Source organism: Mustela lutreola, chromosome 6, assembly GCF_030435805.1.
Source record: "Mustela lutreola isolate mMusLut2 chromosome 6, mMusLut2.pri, whole genome shotgun sequence".
NCBI lineage: Eukaryota > Metazoa > Chordata > Mammalia > Carnivora > Mustelidae > Mustela > Mustela lutreola.
The window spans coordinates 99,724,598-99,749,285 of record NC_081295.1 but is presented as its reverse complement, the minus strand read 5'-3'; the positions used below and the strand labels follow the sequence as shown (position 1 = coordinate 99,749,285).

The 24,688-nt window shown below is 43.8% G+C and overlaps 2 protein-coding genes across 4 annotated transcripts in view; both read left to right on the top strand.

Annotated features, from left to right (window-relative positions):
• Positions 1 to 349: 349 nt before the first annotated feature.
• LOC131834100 (uncharacterized) lies at positions 350 to 23,532 on the top strand. 3 transcript variants are annotated; one of them, XM_059178267.1, is made up of 3 exons: positions 785 to 922; positions 5,772 to 5,854; positions 23,390 to 23,532. In XM_059178267.1, the coding sequence occupies exon 3, from the start codon at positions 23,413 to 23,415 to the stop codon at positions 23,530 to 23,532; it is 120 nt and encodes a 39-aa protein (XP_059034250.1). In that variant the 5' UTR covers positions 785 to 922; positions 5,772 to 5,854; positions 23,390 to 23,412. The 3 variants fall into 3 exon arrangements, with proteins under 3 accessions (XP_059034249.1, XP_059034248.1, XP_059034250.1); XM_059178266.1 differs by lacking the exon at positions 23,390 to 23,532 and having other exon boundaries at positions 350 to 922; positions 5,772 to 5,855; XM_059178265.1 differs by lacking the exon at positions 5,772 to 5,854 and having other exon boundaries at positions 607 to 922.
• Positions 23,524 to 24,688, top strand: part of CILK1 (ciliogenesis associated kinase 1) — a 36,736-nt gene continuing 35,571 nt past the window's right edge. The window contains exon 1 of the mRNA XM_059178264.1: positions 23,524 to 23,662. Within this exon, the coding sequence (XP_059034247.1) occupies positions 23,562 to 23,662 (101 nt within the window). The 5' untranslated portion in view covers positions 23,524 to 23,561. The remainder of the gene's footprint in view (positions 23,663 to 24,688) is intronic.

Sequence of the window (24,688 nt, the reverse complement as noted above, 5' to 3'; positions counted from 1 at the left end):
ACTTCCAGAACCAGTCCTTGTATGGTTGATTTAAGGTAATGTCTACAATATAATTTAGGACACAAGTGTGTTTAGCACACAAGCGTTCGGTTATATATAACTAGTTACACACAGAGGACAATTGTTGCGTACATCATATCTAATGAGTTTCCCACCTGGATTAACAATCCAGTTTTTCAAACTCAAGTTGCTAACTCTTCCAGCTCACATGAACGCGAACGGGGCAATCGGTTGCATGTTTATTTTAAAATATTTTGCTTGAGGGAAAACTAACCCAATCTGCCATCTTAACCGTGTTGGAGTGTACGTTTCAGGGGCACTGATTGCATTCCCAATGTCGTGCGTTCCCGGTTACGTTTTCCCGAAAGCCGGGAAAGGGTTTTCACCATGATTACCTATAATGAAATGTACTCAGAACCTGCGCCCACAGCCTCCATTTCTAAATCTGGGTACCTGAGGCAGCCGACCTGCAAAAAGGCGTGCGTGTGGAGCTGGGGGGCGCACGGGCGGTCAGCGGGCCGCAGGGATCCCTGGGCTCGGTCGGCCCCGGCAGGGAGCGCAGCGCCGCGGCTCGGCGCCCCCGGGCGGCCTGGACGCGGTGCAGGGACGCGCAGGGCCAGCGAGGGGAGCTGCAGGGTAACTTTTCCCAGGGAAAGCGGCCGGTCGTCCCCGCTAGAAGCCTCCCTGCCTTTTGTTTGTTTTTCTGCCGGAGGCTGGAGAGCGGCCGGGTTCCTGCTGCTCCACCATGCGCTGCGCGGCCCGTGCGACTCGCCGGACCTCCCGGGCATCCCTGCACGGACCGCTCGGCCCGTCCTAGCAGGGATCGCCCCCATCCCCAGTCCTCCTGCGGGCCGCTGCGCCCCAGTCGCCGAGGAGCTGCGCTCACCGCAGGGGCGGGCCCCCGCCTGGGTTCGCGGCGCCAGTAAGTGGGGCTAGGGGTTTAGGGGCTTCCGCCGGGAGATCTGTCACAGGGGGTGAAGGACTGGAACTGCCCAGGGACCCCTACCCGGGGCCCCCACGAGGGGCTGGAAGGAGAGGGAGAGGCTCCTGGGCTGTAGTTTGTCTCGCGGTCATGTGGCTCTCTCCCTCTTGGCTTGGAAACTCCGGGTTGCTCGGAGTCTGGAAGATTTTGATGGGTGTTTACCTTTCGGTGTTAGGGAGAGGAAAGACCCGTGCCGGGTTTGAAGCCCCCTTAGTAGAATGTGGAGGACTTGTTCTTGGAATTTTCCTGACTAGGCCTGTGGCTGTCCCACATGGGGTCTTAGCAGGAATCCTCTCACATTTATGTGCAACCATTTTTCACTGGGTTTCTTTCTGCTCTGATTTCTTCTTACTAACCTGAGTAGATGTTAGGAGAGGGGTGTTGAAGGATTTTTTTCCAGAGCAGCCGTTTCTTTTGTAATGTGTCTTTTCAAGTCTGACTTGGACACTGACATTGAGGGCTTTTACTTTTAAATACAAAAGTAGTTTAAGGCATCATTCTGCGGAAGAAAGTATTCATTTCTGCTTAGAATTAAGTAAAGATCTGCTTTTATTAAAGCTGGGCTATGCTGAGAGGATACTGCCTTGAATTTTACATGCAAGTCTAGATTTCTCCAAGGTATTGAGACTTGTGTTTTTATTTTGGCCCGGAGCACTCTTCGTAGCAATAGAAGTTTGATAGCTACACTTCTCATTTCTTGCATTTTCCAGTGAGTAGGCTTTGAGGATGTGCCCCAATAGTGAATTGTACTGTTGCTGAATGTAAAATTAAAATGAGCTTGAAATTTGTGTAATCAACATATAAATTATTAAAAAGAATTTGTGTCTCAGACATATGCTAGCTGTACTAGGAGTTAATGTATGCATAGATATGCACATTTGAAATCGTTTCTGGACAAAGAGCTGCAATTTGGTAAAGACTCTTTAAGGCCTTCCTATCTATCTGAGGACCAGTAATTGTAAAACACTAGGAAGTGGGTGTAGAAATGAGAGCAGTGCTGGGATCCTCTGTTTAAAATGATGTCCTGTACTATTGCCCCATTTCCTAAGGTCCAGCCCCCTAGGGACCCTGCCTACTTTCTGTTTACCCCCTGGCCACTTTGCCTTGCCCCTTCTCCAAAGCCAGAGCTGTTGGCTGGGCACGAGTGGGCAGCCCTGTCTCTTAGTGAGATCGGTTTTGTTTTAGATGATAGGGGGATGTCTTGGAGGATTGATGGAACCTGTCTGAGTAGGCAGAGGTCTGTGCTCCTTGCCAAGGGAACTCAGCATTTACTCACACAGAAGTGGTTTTTCTCACTGAAGTTTCTTACCTACAGACTACCTGTAAACGGGCTCCCAGGGTAAAGAATGGGTCTTTGGGGGTTTTGTTGACCATGCAGCACCAACGAAGCACTTTTTATACTTTAATTGTTTTATTCTCAGTGCCTTTTGAGGTTCCCAATAAAGGTGGAAAATCATGTCAATCTTGAACCTTTGGAATTATCTTTAACCATCTTTTCCTTCATTTCCTTCATCCTTTGTATCCGTGAGTCACCAAGACCTTTGAAATGTGATTTATGCCAATCCCTCCCTCCATATTCTAATCCAGAACCTCACCCTTCCTCTCTGGAGGACTGGAACAGCCTCTTAGCTGGCCACCCAAGCCTGGCTCTTAATAAGTCCTCAGAACCTGTTTGCTGAATGAATGAGTGAATGAATGAATGAGTCGTTCCCCTTTCTCTTCTCTTCGGCATTTGTCCATCTAATTTTTCTAAACTATCACTTCCTCGACTCTCTCCTTGCCTTTCAACCTGGTTCCTCTCCATGTGCTATCTCAGGTCTAAAATAATTTGCCTGATTTTTCAAAGCTTTCATAATCAGGCCTCACCCCTTCTATCCAAATCCTATTTTCAGCTCAGCATACATCCCTGTCCCCGTGCTCTATGCGGCTTGGTCTGGCTGTCCTGCTAAGGGGGCCAGGCTCCTTCCCACTGCAGTGTCACTGCCCAGATTGCACCCCTAGAAACCCCCCTTCCTCCCCATTCTCCTGGGCGAATCTTACCCATCCTTTGAGAAGGATCCCACAACCTCCTTCCCTAACGTGTTCTCTAACTATTCATTTATCTTCTCTTTCTTTATTTTTTTAAGCTTTTTTAAAGTTATCTCTACACCCAACGTGGGGCTCAAACTCATGACCCTGAGATCAAGACTCCCACACTCTCCAGACTGACCCTGCCAGGGACCCCCCCTCTTCTCTTTCTTTAAAGTCTTTTTTTTTTTTAGATTTTGTTCATTTATTTGACAGAGAGAGAGAGCAAGAGAGGGAACACAAGCAGGGCAGCAGGAGAGGGAGAAGCAGGCTTCCCACTGAGCAGGGAGCCCGATGTGGGGTTCTATACCAGGACCCTGAGATCATGCCCTAAGCCAAAAGCAGACACTTAAAAACTGAGCCACCCAGACACCGTCTTTCTTTAAAGTCTTTTTTTTTTTTTTTCTAAGATTTTAATTTGATGGAGAGAAAGACTGAGAGAGGGAATATAAGCAGGGGGAGTAGGAGAGGGAGAATGCTTGTTTGTTAATCCTTTATTATATTGGCTGCATTGATCTCTAATTGGTTTAGGTTATTTTAAGCCTCTTCAGGGCAGAAGCCATAGTTTATACAGGGTAGTGTGATGTCTTGGGCTTTGGAGTCAGGCAGAATTGAGGTCAGGGCCCGAGGGCACTGATTATTCCTGCGTCCTGGTGGGATTTCCTAGATTTGAAAAGAGGGGCCATGCCTCCCCTAGCCGGGGGTGGTATGAAGATGGTCTGTAGTATCTCTACAGGGTTGGTCCTGCCCTACATCCCCCAGTGATTCAGTGACTCGAAGGGGCCTGAACATTTAGGACCTATTTGGTAGGTATTAGTTGACTGACTTGTAGTAAACTACAAGTCACGGCTCAGCCCTGAGACCCAGAGGACAGACAGGCATGCAATGAATCCTCCCTGAGCACTATCCTGACCTTACTTAACATGGCTTGAGCTGAGGTTCTTCCTGGCTGCAGTTCTGCTTCTGGGATCTGTTGCTGTTTTTCCATCTGAACCTTGCCAGGAACACTACTGCCTTCTAAGTTGTGTGTGTGTGTGTGTGTGTGTGTGTGTGTGTGTGTTTTCCTCTCACTGCTTCTCTTGCAGAAAGCGCCTCCGTTTCATTTTTCGGGATCTTGCTGAGTTGGAGTTGTACCTAGGCCTTCTATTTTTCTGCTTCTGGGGTGTGTGTGAGCATCTTTATTAATGGCAGAACTCCTTGCCTGGTGCTTTCTTGGCAGAATTCTGGGTACTGTGACCTTTCTGTGTATGTTGATCTGTCATCCTGTGAGGAGAGTCTCACTTAACCGTAAATTCTCTCCTTGGCTGTCTTTGCCAGCCACAGCGTCCTGAGAGTGGAGGACTAGAAATCTCTCTGCGGACCTCAGCACGTGTGGCTAGGAGAACGTGCAGAGGAGTACACGAGCTGATTCACATGCACACACACACACACACACACACACACGTTGTTTGCGGGTTACGATGCCACCCTATCCTAGGTTGTGACTTTGCTTACCCCGAAACAGCTCTGATGTTGTTATCCATACACATGTGTTCTGGAAAATTACCTCATAAAAGCAATTTGGTAAAGCGAGTCATTCTATGGGCAAGTTGCATTACAGTGCTGAGTGTTAACGGCAGGAAGAAATTGGAGATGTGTCTACTTGCAGCCAGAGAACGAAGAGAGTAAGCACAGGTCTTCTCAAGATGGTAAGGAAAGTTGATGTGGGCATCCAAACTCACCCTCTCTGCTCCTAGTGAGGTGCAGTGTGATGTTAGGAAAATACTACTATGCAGCTGATCCTAAGGAACTACTCAAGCCCAGTGAAAAACTTCCATTCCTGATTGCCTTGCAAGGAAACTGAAGTGTCCTGGCACAATGAGTCAGTGCCTGACTCACTGTGCTTTGAAAGTCGAAACCTTCATAGAAAGAGTGCTTGTGGTCTGGCTCACCTGTGCAGGTGAAATGAAGCCCCGTATGTGTGGACTTGTGAAGTCGTCTCCGAGTTTGAAGAAAGCACATCACCTGCCCCCTTTTTTTAGTATGTGGTTCAGGATTAACAATACAGTTATACACTTTAAAAAGACTATTAGAACACTTCTTACATTCACACATTAAAAGATGTGCTACTCTGAGGATAACAAAGATTCTACTGATTTTTTTAAAGATTTTATTTATTTATTAGAGAGAGAATGAGAGTGTAGAGGGGGGAGTGTCAGAGGGAAAAGCAGACTCCTTGCTGAGCAGAGAGCCCAATGTGCGGACTCCATCCCGGGACTCCAGGATCATGACCTGAGCCGAAGGCAGTTGCTTAACCAACAGAGGCATCCCAAGATTCCATTCACATTAATTGGGTCTCTAGGTCTCATCCGTAAAATGAAGGAATTGGATCATCATTAAAGTCCCTTACAGGAAAAAAAAAAATCTAATTTTGTAGTCTAAAGTTTCCTCCGCTGTATGCTATATCTGTGTTGAATTTAGGTCCTGTTGAACTTAGTTAGCATTTAGTCTATACTGATTGACATTGGGTTATATATTCACTTACCTTAAATTTTTCTAGAATTTTAAGTTTGTTGTCTTAACTCAATTTTTTAAAATGGGTGGGCCACAGTAGTGCCTTGCATTTCCTTTGGTACTTTTACCACGTCACCCAGAGCTCTTAGTAGCCATTTGATAAATGTACAGCCATGGCCAAGGGTTTGTGAGGAGAGATCAAGGTGAGTCATATTTTACCTTTCTGTAGGTGTAATATGACCTGTGCTAAAGTGCTGATAACGAGTGGCTGCCCTCGTCGTTACTGTGGAAGATAATGTCCCAGAGCCCAAGGTAAAGTATTATGGTGTAATGTCCAACTGCATACTTGACAATGTCATGAAAGTTACTATCTGCATGAACTTGTACTTCCCAGAAGATAATAATTAATGGTTTTGGCCTTTTGGACACTGCCTTTGCTCTGACAGTAAATTTATTTAAGAGTGATTTAACTCAGACAAAACTGAGAAAAAAGGTACATATTCCTGCGTGTTATCTTAGCAATTGAAAAACAGATGTTTTCATGCATTTGTGTACGAATTCGTAGAAGGATTCGTAATTTGTGTGTTCTGGCCCCATATAGTCGTCCAGTCTTGCAGAGAAGGGAGGCATGAGAGGATGGAGTATGCAGTGGGATTGGGGTTGGTGGTACAGGAAAGTCACCAATAGTGAAAAATTACCCTCTAAAGGGGCGCCTGGGTGGCTCAGTGTGTTAAGCCACTGCCTTCGGCTCAGGTCATGATCTCAGGGTCCTGGGATCGAGCCCCACATCGGGCTCTCTGCTCAGCAGGGAGCCTGCTTCCCTTCCTCTCTCTCTGCCTGCCTCTCTGCCTACTTGTGATCTCTCTCTGTCAAATAAATAAATAAAAATCTTAAAAAAAAAATTACCCTCTAAAGACCCATAATGTGCTCATTCATTCATTCATTCATTCATTCAACAAATGCTTATTGTGAGCAGCTCTTTGTGCCAACTACATGCCAGGCCCCGTCCTGATGCTGGGACTGGAGTGAGGAACGGAAGAAAAATTCTGCCCTCAAGATATTTATATTCTCAGGAGAAACCCAGTTTGTGTAACGCCATATCCCCTAGAACCCCATGGTACACAAGGCTTATGTGGAGAGGGCTAAAATGTTTATGTGCAGATTTCCTCCATTTTGGGGTAGACAAATTGTGTTTTGTAGGCATATTCTGCCTGCTGCCTGTTTTTTTTACACCAACTGTATGGAACACAACCCATTCATTTACATACCGTGTGTGAGTGAGTGCTTTGGGGCTACACTGGCAGGGGTTGAGTAGTTGTGACAGAGACATAGCCCTCAAAGCCAAAAATATTTAGTAGCCTTTCATGGAAGATGCTCGCTGACCCCTGCCCTGTTTTATTTTTATATTAAGTCTTTACCTCTTTGATATGTTTTATTGACTTGTTCGTTGTGTGTGATAGTGAAGCACCTTCTGTTGAGTGAGATCAGCCCCTGAGTTACAAGATTTGCACAGCCCTTGATCTATACCGTATGTTCTCGTTCACTTCCTCCATCTTCACCTCAGCCTGCCCTGCCCCCCTTCAATCATGAGGTGGTTCTCAGGCAGGCCACCATGCTGGACTATTGTCACCTACGACAGCCTTCATTGTTAAGTCTGGGGGGGGCTGTCCCCGAGCTCATCCATAGTTTCACGTAAGTCGGAGTATTATTCTTCCTTTTGCTCTTCAGCCTCTCACGCTAACTTCAGCTCCTCACAACCCCCACGATCCACCTATAGTGATGTGCCCTCGTTTAGAAATAATCTCCAAGTGACCAAAGACTTTTTTTGGTTCAAGGCCGGAGCACCCGTTGGGCCTGTAGGAGAAGCAGTGGGAAGTCGTGCTTCCGAGGGCTCTGATGCACGAGGAGTTCTTTGCTCAGAAGTGGGGTTGAAGGAGGAGAGGGAGGGAGAGGCGGGAGCAGCTCCTGGGGAATAGCAGAGGCATACCAGCTAGCTAATTTTCTTCACTCCTCACTCCAGTTGATGCGATAGCCAAAATCGTCTTTCGTAAAAGCAAAGCAAATTCTGCATAAAGAAGGTTCCCTTGGCTTTCCTAGCTTCGAGCGGCTGTCCCCAAGGCAAAAAAAAAGCGCTAACCTAAGAGGCAGAGTACTTAGAAGATGTTTTTGCTGAAATGAATATGGGCAGAAAGATTAGGCCCCAGAGAGGAAAATATAAACACAGATGTACTATTTTTAGTACCCTTTTTAAAGTAAATTAACAGTCTTAACTTAACTCTTGCAAAGTTATGACACTATTGGACCCAGAGTACGATGCGCTGTTACCTGCAGGATTAAGGAAAAGGGAGCGCTGAAGTGCCGTGAGAAGAGCCATTGAATGATTTTGCACATAATTCAGCTTTCCTAGGAGGACAGATAAGTTTCAGTGTAACATGATTAAGGCGGAGGGAGAAAAGCTGCTCAGAAGAGTCTGGATTTAGCAGGGCCGGTGAACCGCAATTCCCAGATAAGACCAAGTTTGTGTACAGTTTTCTGTGTTCTCTCTTGAAGAATTCGTAATTGTGACATTTATTCAATGAAGGTCCGAGATTCAGACTGAAGAATGGACTCCCATTGTCCTCTCCCTCAGCCTGTTCTGCAGGCTGGGAACGAGCAGGGGAGCAGGTATGCACTGCTGGCCACGAGCAGATGTTCTTTGCCTCCGCTGAGGATTGAAGCTGAAGGGAGGGAATTGGGGCGGATGGCAGGAAGGTTTTCCCCAATGTCACCTAGACAGAGAAACCATGACATTGGTTTCAGAGGTTTGTCGGAACTCTACAAGCGAAAAAGAGCTGTATGTCTGTGTTCATTGAGTACAGCTTTGCCCAAAGGCCAAAGGCCTGAGCTGATGACATTGAGGAGGCCTTTCTGTGATTCCTTGAGACACAGTAATTCCAGCATTGGGGTGGGAGGACCCTGGCGGCCTGCCGGCGGCAGCCTTTCTATGGTATTTACTGCTCTTCCATTTTAGAATTCCAGAGCATTTCCGGTCAGGTCGAACAACTTGAGGATCATCACGTTGCACGTGAGGAAATAGCGCTGTGTTGGGAGATACTTACCAGGGCTGGTAGGAAATAATTAGCAAAGACTAAAATTCAAATTTTGATCATACAAACAATGAGTACCTACTGTGTGCAAGTGGAATGTGAGGTGTGAGGGCACAGAGATGAAGGGAGCGCAGTGAGTGTCCCTGCCGATCCTGAGGGCAGACCTGTGTGTCACTGACTCCGGGGACGGGCTGGCAGTGAGGTGGGGACAGGGTGCTATGGTGGCTCGGATAGAAAGCTATCGTGGGACAGGAGGCTCTTGAGGTGATGTTTGAGCTGGACGAAGGGAACGGAAGGAGTAGATTTTGATCTGGGGGCCTGGCTGAGCCAGTGGGGCACTGTCCCCCTCTAACAGAGAGAAGTCATACAATGGACAGGGTCACTCTGGGCTACTTTTCCTTTGCTAGCTCTTATGTGTGTGATGGGAAAAGTGGGGACACTGGGTCCATTATTTTTAATCTTTATTTTTTAAAAATTATTATTATTATTTTTTAAAGATTTTAATTTTTTATTTGACAGAGAGAGACACAGTGAGAGAGGGAACACAAGCAGGGGGCGTGGGAGAGGGAGAAGCAGGCTTCCCGCCGAGCAGGGTGCCCAATGCGGGGCTCAATCCCAGGACCCTGAAATCGTGACCTGAGCTGAACGCTGATGCTTAATGACTGAGCCACTGAGCAAACCTCCCCCCTTTTGCTTTCTTAGACAAAACTAACTTGAATCCTGACACAGAGTAACAGAATCAGAGATCATTAGAGCAGACAGCCGCCTCACTTCATCAAGTCCAATGTCCCGACTGCATAGAAAGTAAACCTAAGGACCAAGAGGTCCTCCAAGTACAGGGGTTGGTGCCTTTGGCTCTACCTGTGGGATCTGGACTAGACTCAGCAAATTCTGAGAGAACGGGTTTAACTGATCAAACTGCTGTCTTACAAATGATACGTATTTTGTATCCCATTCTCTCTGTATACTCTGCTATCTATACCATAAAGGAAAATGAAGAAATTGGACCCAGAACATATTGGGCCCACAGCAAGTAACATTATGGGGAAAAGTCCCCTGTTCGGTGTTCATCAAAAGACTGGATGGGCTGCAAAAAATGGGTGTGTCAAGAGCATCTCAGTTTTTGTCAGAATAATGGCAATCTACAATATGTGACAGTCCCAGAAAATTATTCTGTTTGAGTTAAAAAGAACATCTTTAAAAAGACCACTAAATGACCCCAACAACAGTCCTTGCCCAAGTGCTGTGAGCTTGGGTGGTCAGGGTTTCCATCCCAGGCGGGTCCCTTGATAAGGGCAAAGGCCGACTCCCCACACCCAGTATTAAAAACCCAAGGAGGGGGCACCTGGCTGGCTCAGTCAGTGGAGCATCTGACTCTTGATCTTGGGGTCTTGCGTTCAAGTCCCACATTTGGTATACAAATTACTTAAAAAAATAAATTCAAAAAATAATAATATAAAAATAAAAACCTTTCCTTTAAAAAAAAAACCCACAAAAATCAAAGAGATGGTGATAATTCTGCAGGACAGGTAAAGGCATTCAGTCATCACTACATCATTTGCTATTTAAAAACAATCAACAAGCCTGTGAGCTCAGTCTCTGTGATGATGCATTTGAGTTGAAACTGGAACCCAAGCCCTCTTTGTCTGCATTCACTTTGCCCCCATTGAAGACAGTCCGTGCTGGGGAGGTCTCTGCTGGGTTCCCTGATGTTTGATTGCAGAATGAGGCCAACTAGAGCATGGCCACATCACTGGTTTCCATATTTGGACTTTGAGCTATAAAGTACTTCCAATGCCTCTCATTCTCAAATCCTCAAAAGATTTCATTATCTTTGGATCTTTTGTGACCTTTCTTTTGAGTCAGCCTGGGTTCCTGTCTCAGTTCTGTCACCTATGAGTTATGTAACCTTGGGCAAGTCACTTGTGTCTCTGTTTCCCTATCTAGAAAATTGGCAGGGGAGGCAGGTTGATGATCACAGCACTATGGACAAGTTGCTTGTGCCTCAGTTTCCTTATCTGTAAAATAGTAATAATAATAGTAGTTCCCACTGGTGGCGTGTTGAGAATTAAATGGATTAATGTATTGCAAAGCACCTATAACAGTACTGTACACAGACCAAGTATTTAAATTATCATTACTATCCTTTTGGCTTATTTGATGTATTAGGAGGCTAAGTGTGGATTAATTCTAGTGAGTGCTTTCCCCAAGTTAATTCTTGGAAGCAGAGCTGTATTTAGAGTACTGCCCATCAGCTGGTTAGCTAATTCCTAAGAAAGGATAGGCTGCTGCATTGCGTTCCCTTCTCAGGCAGTCTGTACCACGAGCTACGAATTCAAATGCTGCCAGAGGCAGAGGAAGAAATATAGAAGATTCAGAGAAGCTGGGTATGTGCTTGTGAAACAGTAAAGGAATTGCTTTTCTCTTTAAAAACAAAAACAAAAACAAACAAACAAAAAACTACATTTTTTCTAATTTTTCTCCAAACAAGAGGGGCTTTTTAGGCTGTCTTTTACTTTGTCACTTTCTTTTTTTTTAAGATTTTATTTATTTATTTGACAGAGAGAGATCACAAGTAGGCAGAGAGGCAGGCAGAGAAAGAGGAGGAAGCAGGCTCCCTGCTGAGCAGAGAGCCAGATGCGAGACTCGATCCCAGGACCCTGAGATCATGACCTGAGCCAAAGGCAGCGGCTTAACCCACTGAGCCACCCAGGCGCCCATACTTTGTCACTTTTGATGGAGGTCCCGGAACACATAAATATTTTTCTTTTTCTTTCTTTCTTTTCTTTTTTAGATTTTATTTATTTATTTGATAGAGAGAGAGAGAGTACAAGCAGTGGGGAGCAGCAGGCAGAAAGAGAGGGAAAAGCAGGCTTACTGAGCAGGGAGCCCAATACGGGACTCCATCCCAGGACTCTGGGATCATGACCTGAGCCAAAGGCAGATGTCTAACAACTAAGCCATCCAGACACCCCGAGAAATACTTTTCTTCTAGCAAAGCAAATTGTGTGAAGGTACAAAAATAAATGACATCTAAAAGTATTGGCAATCGATGTGGTATATCCATTTTAGGGACAACAGGCAGTATGGGGACTAGACGAGCCAGGAGACCTTTGCTCAATCTAAAAGGATGGTGACATTTCTCTGGTTTTTTATTACCATCAAACGCTAAGGAGCTGGTGTTATTAGCTCTTCAGTTTTTCCAGGGAATCCCCAAATCTCATTTTTATAGAAGAGTTCCTATTTTTAAATATAGACTCAAAGCATACCTCTGAATTCAGTTCTCAGGCTGCTGATTTGCAACCCCTGGTCCACAAGGTGTGGAATCTCCATATGCTAATGTCATATATTCAGGGATTTCAGCCAGAATTGTGAAGTCTTGTCCACTGAGCAAAATTAGAGAGAGATCCTCTCTGTATTTCAGAGAGGACTGCCCTTGTTCATTGGGTAAGTAAGCACAGACTTCTGATTCCATTCCAAAAACGCTCAACTTTGAGTGAATGAAGAGCATTGCTCCGTGATTCGGATGCCCGCCTGAAAGGCTTTGGGGCTTATGTTGGAGAGTAGCAGGCTAAATAATATCCCCCAGAGATAACAGGTCTCTGGAACCTGTGAGTGTTGCCTTGTATGGCAAAATAGACTGCAGATATGATTTCATTAAGGGATTGGAGGTAAAGAGGATACCCTCGATTATCCGGGTGGGCCCTAAATGCAACGACAAGTTCTCATAAGAGAGAAGCAGAGGGAGGTTTGACATCACCCAGAGGAGAAGGCCATGGAGCCACAGAGACAGAGACTGGAGCCATGAGGCCAGGGCCAAGGAAGGCCAGCAGCCACCAGAAGCTGGAAGGGACAAGGAAGAGATTCCCTCTGGAGGCTCTGAAGGAAGTGCCTCCACCTTGATCTCAGCCCACTGAGAAGCTCAGTACTGGTTTCAGACTCTGCCCTCCGGAACTGTGAGAGAATAAATGTCTCTTGCTTTCAGCCACCAGGTTTATGGTAGTTTGTTACGCCAGCCATGGGAAACAAACATAGCTGGTATGGAAAACTTTTTATATTTTTTTGAAGAGTTTATTTTTTTGTCAGCATATGGGCAAATGGCATGCCCTCAGAAATTAGCCATGATTTCGAGATCAGTGACCCAACACCTGGAGAGTCCTAGCCAGTGGTTCAAAATGACTTCTCTTTACTTGGGCATCTCTAGCATCCTGGTGTTCTCCACCCCTCCCACCCCTGCTGTGTCTCCTACTCACTGTGTGTGTTCTACCTCCCCAGCTAGACGGGAAGGTCCTGGAGGCCAGATCTACTTCCTTTAGCTCTTTGGATCTTGTCTCAGAACTGAGCATAGTGCCTTGTGCATAATTTTTCACCCATGTGATATATTGTAGATACTTTAATTTTTTGAGCATATTTTAGATATTCCTGTAGATCTGGAATAAATATTTGTATACTTTTTTAAAAAGATTTATTTATTTATTTATTTATTTGAGAGAGAGAGAGGGAGAGACAATCTTAAGCAGACTCTGTGTTGAGCGCAGAGCCTGACACAGAGCTTAATCCCAGCACCCTGAGATCATGACCCAAGCCAAAACCAAGACTGCACCACCCCGGTGCCCTTAAATATTTGTATACTTCTATAAAAATATAAAAATATATATTTCACATATTTTCATATTGTGCAGCAAAAATGTGGGTAAACCTCACAACAAATTGTAAAATTTTTTACCAACTGTGAAGAACCCCAAAGTAGAAACTGTCTTCTATTTATGTAGTGAGATCTCAATAGAATGACTGAGAGACACAGTGTTGTGGAGGGGAGCCAACATAATGGGCTTGAGAGCAACCAGAATGATATGACTATGATTTTTATACTAAGTTGAGACTCAAGTTAGCTACAGTTAAAAACATAGTTTAGCTTCATGGCTTTTGTTCTAAACAAGCATTCCAAAACACTGAGTTAATAAAATACATTGCAGTACCCAACTTTTTTTTTTTTTTTTTTTTTTTTAGATTTTATTTATTTATTTGACAGACAGAGATCAGAAGTAGGCAGAAAGAGAGAGAGGAAGAAGCAGGCTCTCTGCGGAGCGGACAGCCCGATGCAGGGCTCGATCCCAGGACCCTGGGATCATGACCTGAGCCGAAGGCAGAGGCTTTAACCCACTGAGCCACCCAGGCGCCCCTTTTTTTTTTTTTTTTTTTTTTTTTTTTTTTTTTTAGAGTACCCAACTTTTTATTTCACATATGCATTTTACACATTTGATGTGGTCTGCTTCTTTTTTTTTTTTTTTTTTTTAAGATTTTTTTATTTATTTGACAGAGAGAGATCACAATTAGGCAAAGAGGCAGGCAAGGACAGAGAGGAGGAAGCAGGCTCTCTGCCGAGCAGAGAGCCCAAGTGGGACTCAGGACCCTGAGATCATAAACTGAGCTGAAGGCAGAGGCTTAACCCACTGAGCCACCCAGCACCCCCGGTCAGCTTTTTTTTTTTTTTTTTTTTTTAAAGAACTGACTCGGTAGATGTGGATGTCTCTCAAGCATCAAAGAGTATCAATTAGTATGCTGAAACTGCTTTCCTGTTAAAACTCACACTGAGAGTTCTGTGATTTCCTTGGTTGCCTTTAACTTAAGCTCCCTTGTTCCATGTGGTAAGTTTCACTATCAGTAAGGTACAGACCGGGTCCCACGTGGGCGTCAGGACAGTCTTGTCTGTTGGGCCATTATGAGTGGATTTGCAGAATCTGGGTTTCTGTGCCAGCTGTAGACAGTACTTGTCTGGGAAAACCATCCGCTTAACATGGAGGGACCCTCAAGGCCCAAGAGAAGTTGGGTTTGGATAAATCCTGGGGAGAAGAAGGAAGCCCAGTCCCAGCTGGCTAGTTGTCCAGCAACCCTGAGTGGCACCCAGGGGCCATTTTTGGACATTCATCCTCGTTTCACCCGGAGATTTGTAGTCACTTGTTATTCCAAAATAGAAGCCGATCATGGTGGATGGAAAATGAACCTTAGGCTAACAGAATTACTTCTTCTAATTTGTTTCCACCTATATTCCTCTTGCAGTCTTCAAAACCGTGCTAGCAACAGAAGTTTAATTAATCGATTGATTGAACTATCACCTCCTGTGTAGATAGAACTCTGTGTTTTGTCTCTTAAGTCGGAGTAGTGTTAGTCTACTGTATCCAGAATACTTTCTAATACAATCTAACATTGGCCTCGGCAGCAAAGACCTTTAATTAGATCATATAATGAAAATTCTAAGGCTGATAATTTCAGAGATCATGCTATCATCACAGACTCAGCCTCTTTCTTTCTTTCTTCTTATCCTTTCTGAGCAGACAGGATTTTCATGTTGAGAGTTGATTTCTCATATTCACTGGAAAGCTGTCTCAGCCCAAAATATTATAGTTTTATGCAACCATGTTTAAGGCAGAAACATAGGGCAACCTCTTTGTCAGCTGTCTATCAGGTAGGACATTCCTTCTCGGAAGACTTTGTCTTTCCCTTACCAGCTCACTTTCCCTTCCAGCTTATGAGCGAGAGCCATAGTCCCATTCCTAAACAAATTCCAGTGGCAAGTGGGATTGCTTTGCTTGGCTTAGCTGGACCAGAGTTCATGCCCTGGGGCTGTGGTAGGTGGCTACCATCCCCGATTATGTGGGATCCTGAATAAAATCAGGGTTTTGAAAATTAAGCAAGAAGGACAGAGTTGCTACAGGGTAGATCAGCAAAGGCATCCGCTGCCTCTCCCTTCTTTTTTCTAGTGCATTGTCCATTGCCTTGTTGTTTTCCCAGAGCAGCAGTGAGATTTTGTTCAGTTTCAGATGATGACATGAGTCATCATATTCGGGCCACCACAGAAATGGTGAACAACTGAAAATACTGATCTCAAATGTATTTAACCACTTCCTGCTGGGATGTGCTCAGAATTGACTGTGGGTGGACTGAAGCTTCTTGTGTAATGCTCATTTGAATAATACCACTGCATTTTTTTTAGTATGGGAAATAATTCACCAGAGTACAGACCAGCAAGCTCAGACAGTTGTCGTGGTCCTGTTCTGGATCCAGACATAGTGCCACCAATCCCTCTCTCTTATGCCCCTTTGTACACTTGAAACAATGATCTTGGCTCCCCAGGTCTCTTTTACTTCAGGTATTCTTTTTTCACTTACTCTGGTTGTGCTTTTATGTAGGCCCTTTTTATGTTCTTTAATGTCTGTCTGGAAGTTTGTCACCCAAAGTTGAAATGACCAGAGTCGTGCAATGTATCAACCTTGTCTGAATGCTGTGTTCCTAATACAATCACGCATTACCTTTGGAATAAATAAAATAAACAACCTTAGATCTACTTACAGCTGTCTGCTGAGCATCTGAGCATTTCCAGTGGGAGGTTTTGTACATATCTCAAATCCTACACCTTAGAAAATAGAACCATTGTCTCCACACCTTGTCCAAGTAGCACATGCACACACATTCCATATTCCAAAGCTGTCTCTCTTATACCTAAGAGTCAGCCAGTCCAGAGCCTTTGTTCAGGCCTTCAACATGTATCACATGGACTACTGCAAACTCTCCAGACCAGTTTCTCTGCCTCTAGTCTCTCTGTCCTAACATCTTTGTGGTCTCCAGAGAGACCTTTGTTGTGCCATTTCCCTGCTTAAAAGCCCTGGAGAGCTCCTCTCTGCACTGCAAGACCAAATTCCTCCATAACAAGTATAACCCCTTCGCAACTGGGCCCCAACTTCACTTTCTAGGCTTGTCCTGCCATTTCCTTACTGCCCTCCATGGTCTTTATGCCTTAGTCTCCTACTTCACCACCTGGTTGTACATTAGGGTCACCTAGAGAGCTTTCTTAACTACTGAAACTCGTTCCCCACCCCTGACCTGACCTTTAGAGGTGGGGCCTGGGCATCAGTATTTGTTAAAAGATGATTCTAATGTTCCGCCAGGGACAGAACCACTGGACACTTGCCAAAGGCCTGTACCACTAACCTTTGCACATAGGTTGCATTTTGCACACTGCTCCATTTCTAATTTCTTTCTCTCCCTTTTCTGTATAGTAAAACTTGGCTCATTCTTTGAAACCTCAGTACTGCCTCTTCTCTGAGGGGTCGACAAATCCCTCCCTCCACACGAGAGCTGGTTGCTCTCTCTACCGTGTTCTCATATTACTTTCTACATTTTTCATGATTGTGTGAGTTGTGTGTTTATTAAGGAAGTACCCTTACCTTATGCATAGTATGCCCCCAAAGCCTCGCATAATACTTAGCAGTAAAGCTTCAAGAAAATTCTACACTGTCAACCTGACATCAATGCCCGAAGAGACACTAGCCAGATCCATTGTACAGTTACCATGTAATCACCTGAAATAGTGTGAGGTTAAAGAGCAGCCAGCATAGCATGGTGAGAGTCAAATGTTGCTAGAGTAATTGAATTTTGTTCTATGATGGTAGGACAAACTATAACAAGAAGTTGTGAGGGCGGCTGTGTGTTAAATGAATGACTCACTCTATCCTGACTTCACTAAAGTTCTTAGTTCTTTCACAAATGGCTTTCTCAATGATAATCTAGAAGCGTTGTCCCAGTTATACAATTTAATTGGATGAAGAAGTAGTGGAACATTAACTACCAACGAAAGGCTTCTACAATTAATAATTTATAGATATGAATCAGTAATATAATGCCATTGCAAAAAAAAAAAAAAAGTGGGGGAGAGCCCACATGCTACTGGAATGTACATCATTTTGAAGTTTGGCCACCACAGCTCATCAAGGATATGGAGAAATGTGCGAGGACTCAGAGATGAATGCCAAAAGATAATTAAAGGAGTAGAAAAAGGTCCTATGAGGAAAGGTTGCATAATTAAAGCATAAGGCTGAGACACACATTTGATTACAATTTCACGTACACATACATATTTGTGGGATACTTTCTTTTTTTTTTTTTTTTTTTAAATTTTATTTATTTATCAGAGAGAGAGAGGGGGAGAGAGCAAGCACAGGCAGACAGAATGGCAGGCAGAGGCAGAGGGAGAAGCAGGCTCCCTGCTGAGCAAGGAGCCCGATGTGGGACTCGATCCCAGGACGCTGGGATCATGACCTGAGCCGAAGGCAGCTGCTTAACCAACTGAGCCACCCAGGCGTCCCGAGATACTTTCTTTTATATCAGCAACAAAACGAAGCATGAAGAAATTAGCTTAAATTAGAACAGGCAAGTTTTAGTTGGATATAAAGAAAAATATTCTAATTAACCGTGTTACAAAATACAAATCTGGTCATGTTATTCTTAAGTTAAAAAGAAAAAAAAATACAAAAAGCTTAGGGCACCTGGATGGCTTAGTTGGCTAAGCATCTGCCTTTGACTCAGGTCGTGGCCCTGGGGTCCTGGGATCAAACCCCACTTCAGGCTCCCTGATCAGTAGGAAGTCTGTTTTTCCCTCTCCCTTGGTCCCTCCCCCTGCTTGTGCTCTCACTCTCTCGGTCAAATAAATGAATAAAATCTTTTAAAATTAAAAAAAAAAAAACAGATGTAGGTAAATACGAAAAAGGAGAAAACAAAGAGTCGAAAATTGCCTATGTTGTGGTTCAAGTACTCTTTCTGTGTTGTTTTGAAATACAGCCATGTTGTATGATAGTGTTCTAATATTAGTTTTTATGGAATAATTCTACACTTGTATGTCTTAAGCTGAAGTTTGCAATAGGTATCTTTTTAAAGATTCTCTTCCTCTACCATTTTGAGAACTTTTTAAACTTCAAAGTAGAATAATTTCAAACATACAGAAAACTCGCAAGAATAGTGCAAAGAATACCCATATACCTTTACCCAAATTTACCTTTTGTTAACATTTTACCCCATTTGTTCCCTCTGTCTCTACACACACACCATTCCCTGCACACCGCCCCCCCACCACCAATATGTTTGTTCTACCCAGTTGAGAATAAATCGCGTACATCATGGTCCTTTACTTATAAATCCTTCAGGGTATGTTTTCTAAAAATAAGACCATGCTCTTACAGAACCACAGGACAGATATCAACTTTAGAGACTTCAACAGATGAAATAATTTGACCTCATCTACCATCTATATTCCAATTTTCTCCATTGGCCCAATATGTCCTTTGTAGCATTTCATCTCCTTTGGTACAGGATCCAGTCAAAGCCTGTGTTTTTCAAAATGGCATCTAAGGCCCTCCACAAACAAAACTCTGGGGTTCTCTCTCTCCAGTTCCAAGCTCCCCACCTTTTCCTTCCTCCCAGGTTGATGCCTTTGTTTCTGCTCCTTGGACTGCTAGAATGTTTGACCTTACCAAACACCTACTTTTCTTGTTCTCTCAAGCTCTGTCTTCTGTGAAGACTTTGCGTATGCCCCTTCTCAGCTCAGATGGAATTGACCCAACTGGAAGCCGGCAGTGCAGCGGGGGGTGGGGTGTCCCTTTAACCTTGCCAATGTCCTGAACCCGAAATGTAAGCATACTTGAAATATCTTAGTGCATATTCATGAGTACCTATCCGGCCCACGCACTGTGTACCCTTATCCCCCTGCTGTGAGACTTTAAGAGCTTTGAAAAAAGGAACAATACTTGATGTTCCTTGTATCCCCAGGCTGGAATATAGGGTCTCTCACACAGGAGGGGCTTTATAAGTATTTATTAATCAGCAGTAGAAGACGTCACTGTAAAGAGCTGCTGTAGGAAGTCGCAGGGAGTTTGAGCTTGTCAGGCTTCAAGGGGAAGGAACATGCCCCTTTGATCAGGGGCTTCAAAATGGCTCTGAGGGAGGGGAATAAGTTTGGGGTGGGAGAGTTTGTTCTCTGAAAGGTCTCCAGTTATAGAGTGTGATGAAATCAGATATAAGCTTTACATTTAAAGCTTCCCAAAGACCCACACAACCTTTGCAAGAACAGACTGGATTTTTTTTTCACCCACCCCCCACCCATCTCCCCTCTGACAATCACAGTTCTTTATATTTAAGAGTCTGTTTTTTGGTCTCTTTTTGTTTTGGTTTGTTTCTTAAATTCCACGTATGAGTAAAATTATATGGTATTTGTCTTTCTCACACTCACTTCTTTCACTTAGAATTATACTCTCTGGGTCCATCCTTGTCAGAAATGACAAGATTTCATTCTTTCTGATGGCTGAGTAATATTCCATTGTGTGTATATAGCACATCTTTATCCATCTGTCAGTGGACACCTGGACTACTTCCATATATTGGCTATTCTAAATAGTGCTGCAGTAAATATAGAGGTGCATATATATTTTTGAAATCAAGTTTTTGTTTTCTTTGGGTAAATACCCAGTAGTGCAGTTACTGGATCAGAGCAATTCTATTTTTAATTTTTTGAGGCACCTCCATGGTGTTTTCCACTGTGGCTGTGCCAGTTTGCTTTCCCACCCAACAGTGCATCAGTGTTCCTTTTTCTCCACATCTTCGCCAACCTTTGTTGTTTCATGTGTTTATAATGTTAGCCATTCTGAAAGGTGTGAGGTGTTATCTTGGTGGTGGTTTTGCTTGGTTTGTCCCTGATGATGAGTGATGTTGAGCATCTTTTCATGTGTCTGTTGGTCATCTGGATGTCTTCTTTGGAAACATGTTTGTTCAGGTCCTCTGCCCATTTTTAGTTTGTTTGGTACTGAGTTGTTTAAGTTCTTTATATATTTTGGATATTAAACCCTTATCAGATACATCATTTGCAAATAGCTTCTTCCATTTAGTGGAATATGACTGGATTTATTTTTTTAAGATTTTATTTTAAAAACTTTTAATGTACTCTCTACCCCCAATGTAGGGCTCAAACTTAAACAACTCTGAGATCAAGAGTCACATGCAGCTAGGTCTCATAATAAATAAATCTCCTGGATTTGTTGATTTATTTATTTTTAGTTTATGGGGTTTTTTTTTTTTTTAAGATTTTATTTATTTGACAAGACACAGCAAGAGAAGGAACACAAACAGGGGGAGTGGGAGAGGGAGAAGCAGGCTTCCCACTGAGCAGGGAGCCTGATGTGTGGCTCGATCGATCAGGATCTGAGCTGAAAGCAGAAGCTTAACGACTGAGCCACCCAGGCGCCCCTCCCAAATTTATTTTTAAATTCCGAACTAATTTTGGACTTCCAGAAGAGTTACAAAAAACCATACAGAAAATTCGTAGAAATCCTTCACCTAGCTTCCCCTAATATCAACAAGTTCTATAACAAAAGAACAATGATCAGGGGCGCCTGGGTGGCTCAGTGGGTTAAAGCCTCTGCCTTCGGCTCACGTCATGATCCCAGGGTCCTGGGATCGAGCCCCACATCGGGCTCTCTTCTTAGCAGGGAGTCTGCTTCCCCTTCTCTCTGTCCTCTGCCTGCTTCTCTGCCTACCTGTGATCTCTGTCTGTCAAAAAAAAAAAAAAAAAGAACAATGATCAAAACCAAAAAATTAGTATTAGCACATTGCTGTTAACTAAGCTACAGACCTGATTTAGATTTCACCAACTTTTCCACTAATGTCTTTTTTCTGTTCCAGGGTCCTATTCAGGATCCCACATTAGCTGTGACCACTTAGCTGGTCACATCTCTTTAATTACCTCCAATCTGTCACAGTTCCTCAGCCTGTCCTTGCCTTTTATGATCTTGACACTATTGAAGACTATAGGTCATTTGTAGAATGTCCCTCATTTGGGGTTAGTCTGAAGTTTTCTTTCTTTTTTTTTTTTTTTTAAGATTTTATTTATTTATTTGACAGAGAGAGATCACAAGTAGGCAGAGAGGCAGGCAGAGAGAGAGGAGGAAGCAGGCTCCCCGCCGAGCAGAGAGCCCGATGTGGGACTCGATCCCAGGACCTGAGATCATGACCTGAGCCGAAGGCAGCGGCTTAACCCACTGAGCCACCCAGGCGCCCCTAGTCTGAAGTTTTCTTATGAATAGAATGAGGTTCTGCATTTTTTATAAGAATACCATGGAAGGGAGGTGCCCTTTTCATAACATCATATCCAAGGTTCATAAGGTTGTAAATTTTATTAATGGTGATACTGAATTTGATCGCTTTGGGTAAGAAAGTTTCTGCTAGATTTTTTCCCCATGGAGTTACCATCTTTCCCTTTGAAGTTAATAAGTATCTTAGAGATACTTCAAAACTATGTAAATATCCTGTTTCTCCTCAACCTTTCATCCATTCATATTTGCATCCATCAGGACTGTTGTCTGCAACAAATCTTACTGTGGTATTTGCCTAACAGTGGATTTTTTTTTTAAGATTTTATTTATTTATTTGAGAGAGAGACAGTGAGAGAGAGCAGGAGCAAGGAGAAGGTCAGAGGGAGAAGCAGACTCCCCATGGAGCTGGGAGCCCGATGCGGGGACCCGATCCCAGGACTCCGGGATCATGACCTGAGCTGAAGACAGTCGTCCAACCAACTGAGTCACCCAGGCGTCCCCTAAGAGTGAATTTTTTATTTCCCTCTTTCCTTCTGCATTTATTGATTGGAATTCTTCTGGAAGGAGAAGCTGCGTGGACTGGATTTAGATGCAGAAGTTCACATACTTCGAATGAGTATTTTCTGATCTTTTGATTTTTCAGATAATTAGTTTGACAGCCTTATTTTCCTCAGGGTGCCTGGCTGGCTCAGTTGGTAGAGCATGTGACAACTCTTGATGTCAGGGTCATGAGTTCAAGCTTCATGTTGCGCATAGAGCTTACATTAAAAAACAAAACAAAGCCATAAAAAACCTTTATTTTCGCATTTATAATTTATTAATGTTTACGTAAAAGCATTGCAATTGCTTAACTTATTACTACATTTTCTTTATTATAGGCAGATTGAATGACTCAATTTTATAAATTGCAAAACCATAATTTGTTATTGAAGAAAACATAACTGAATGTTTTTTTTAAGATTTTATTTATTTATTTGTCAGAGAGAGAGAGAGCGAGCACATGCAGACAGAGTGGCAGGAAGAGACAGAGAGAGAAGTAGGCTCCCTGCTGAGCAAGGAGCCCAATGTGGGACTCGATCCCAGGACGCTGGGATCATGACCTGAGATGAAGGCAGCCGCTTAACCAACTGAGCCACCCAGGTGTCCCACTGAATGACTTTTAAAAGGGCACACCCTACATACAGGCCTTAAGAAATTTGTTGTTCCTGTTTAGCTTCTGTATGTCTTGTAGTAAAAATAATACTGTTGATGCCTAGCCACAAATAGTCCGTGGAGCACATGTAAATTCTGTATCGGGAGAACTTTAATTTTAACATTTCTTGGCTTTGTTACATTGTAAATCGTAGCAGAATTACGCAGAACACGGTATATTTAGTATAGATTTTGTAGCTCGGCAATTTTTCTCGACCGTAGTTTTCATGCCGTGTTTGCCCACAGTGGCTGGTCAGCAGAAAAGCATTGAATTGCAACTGATTCATTTCTGAGTCAGTGATAAATTCACTTTCCAAGAGTGGTATCTCTCATCTTATAAAAATTAAAAAGAGCCTTATTTAGGCCAGAGGTTGGCAAACTTTTTCCATAGATGTCCAGATCATAAATATTTTAGGTTTTGTAAGCCATATAGTCCTTGTCACAACTGCTGAATCCTGCTCTTGTGTGAGAAAGCATCTATAGACAATGTGCAAATGAGTGGCCATAGCCATGTTCCAATAAAACTTTATTTACAACAATGGGTGATGGGTGGGAGGGAGGGGTTGTCATTTGCTGAGCCCCTATTTAAACAATAAAAATACACAAACTTAAAATGCACATTAGCATTTACCGTTGTCTCACATTTGTCTCTACAGGCAGAAGACTGATCTTTGAAAATATGTATTTGGGAGACAGTCACGTTCTATTGAATACCTTGTGCTGGTGCTGCCACCGAAAAATCTGGTTACACTCCGGGGAGGCCTGCCGCCTCTGCAGGACTGCACCGCCTCGGCCCTGAGATGAGTGTCCGGCCTGAGCGGGCACACCATGAATAGATACACAACGATCAAGGAACTTGGGGATGGAACCTACGGTTCCGTCCTACTGGGACGAAGCATTGAGTCTGGGGAACTGATTGCCATTAAAAAGTAAGTTTTATTCTCCACTCGCATCAGTTCATCTTCAACTCCACATTGTCAACATCATTTTAACTCTACCCTCTGCATTTCTCACTCCTGAAAAATTTCTAAAGGGGGTGGGAGGGTAGGGCTCACGGAGGAAAGTTTTTTGGTTTTTTTTTTAAGATTTTATTTATCCATTTGAGAGAGAGTGAGAGAAGGCAAGAGAGCGGAGAAGGTCAGAGGGAGAAGCAGACTCCCTGTGGAGCAGGGAGCCTGATGAGGGACTCAGTCCCAGGACTCCAGCCAGGATCATGACCTGAGCCCAAGGCAGCTGCCCAACCAACTGAGCCATCCGGGCGCCCCTGGAGGAAAGTCTTAGACATTGATTTCTGTAGGCTAGGTAACTTTCGGCTCTGGAATGTTCATGGCAGAGGTCTTAAACACATCCCTACTTTAGATTTGCATACAGCACTAGTACTTTTTCAAAGGGTCTTATCCTAAAGAAAAGAAAGAAAACAAAGTGTTAGCCTAGTGTGACATAATAACGAGCAGGTTTAGAAACATTTCATTGGAGAGGAGATTGAAACTCGGAGAAGTTAAGTGACTTGATTTGGGTCATTTACACATGGTACACATGGTGGTAGTCTGGGGGGCTGCTATCTTCCTCTTCCCTGTTCACTTGCCCTTTGCAGTATGTATTAGTTATCTGTTGCTATGTTTAAAACTAAGAATTCATCGTTTAAAACTATACACATTTATGATCTCAGAGTTTAGGTGAGTTCTTTAGGGTCTCTCATGAGGCTGCAGTCAAGGTGTCAGCCAGTGCCGGGGTCTTGGCTGAAGACTGTACTGGGAAAGGATCCACTTCGAGGCTTACTCACGTGATTGCAGGCAGCATTCCATACCTCCCTCGTGGTTACATTGAGGGCCTCTGGTTCCTGCTGGCTGTTGGCTAGAGGCTGTCCTCCATCCTTTGCCATGTGGGCCTCTCCAAAGAATAGCTCACAACTTGGCATCTTGCTTCAAGATGGGGCCATGAAGGCCGTGAGAGAG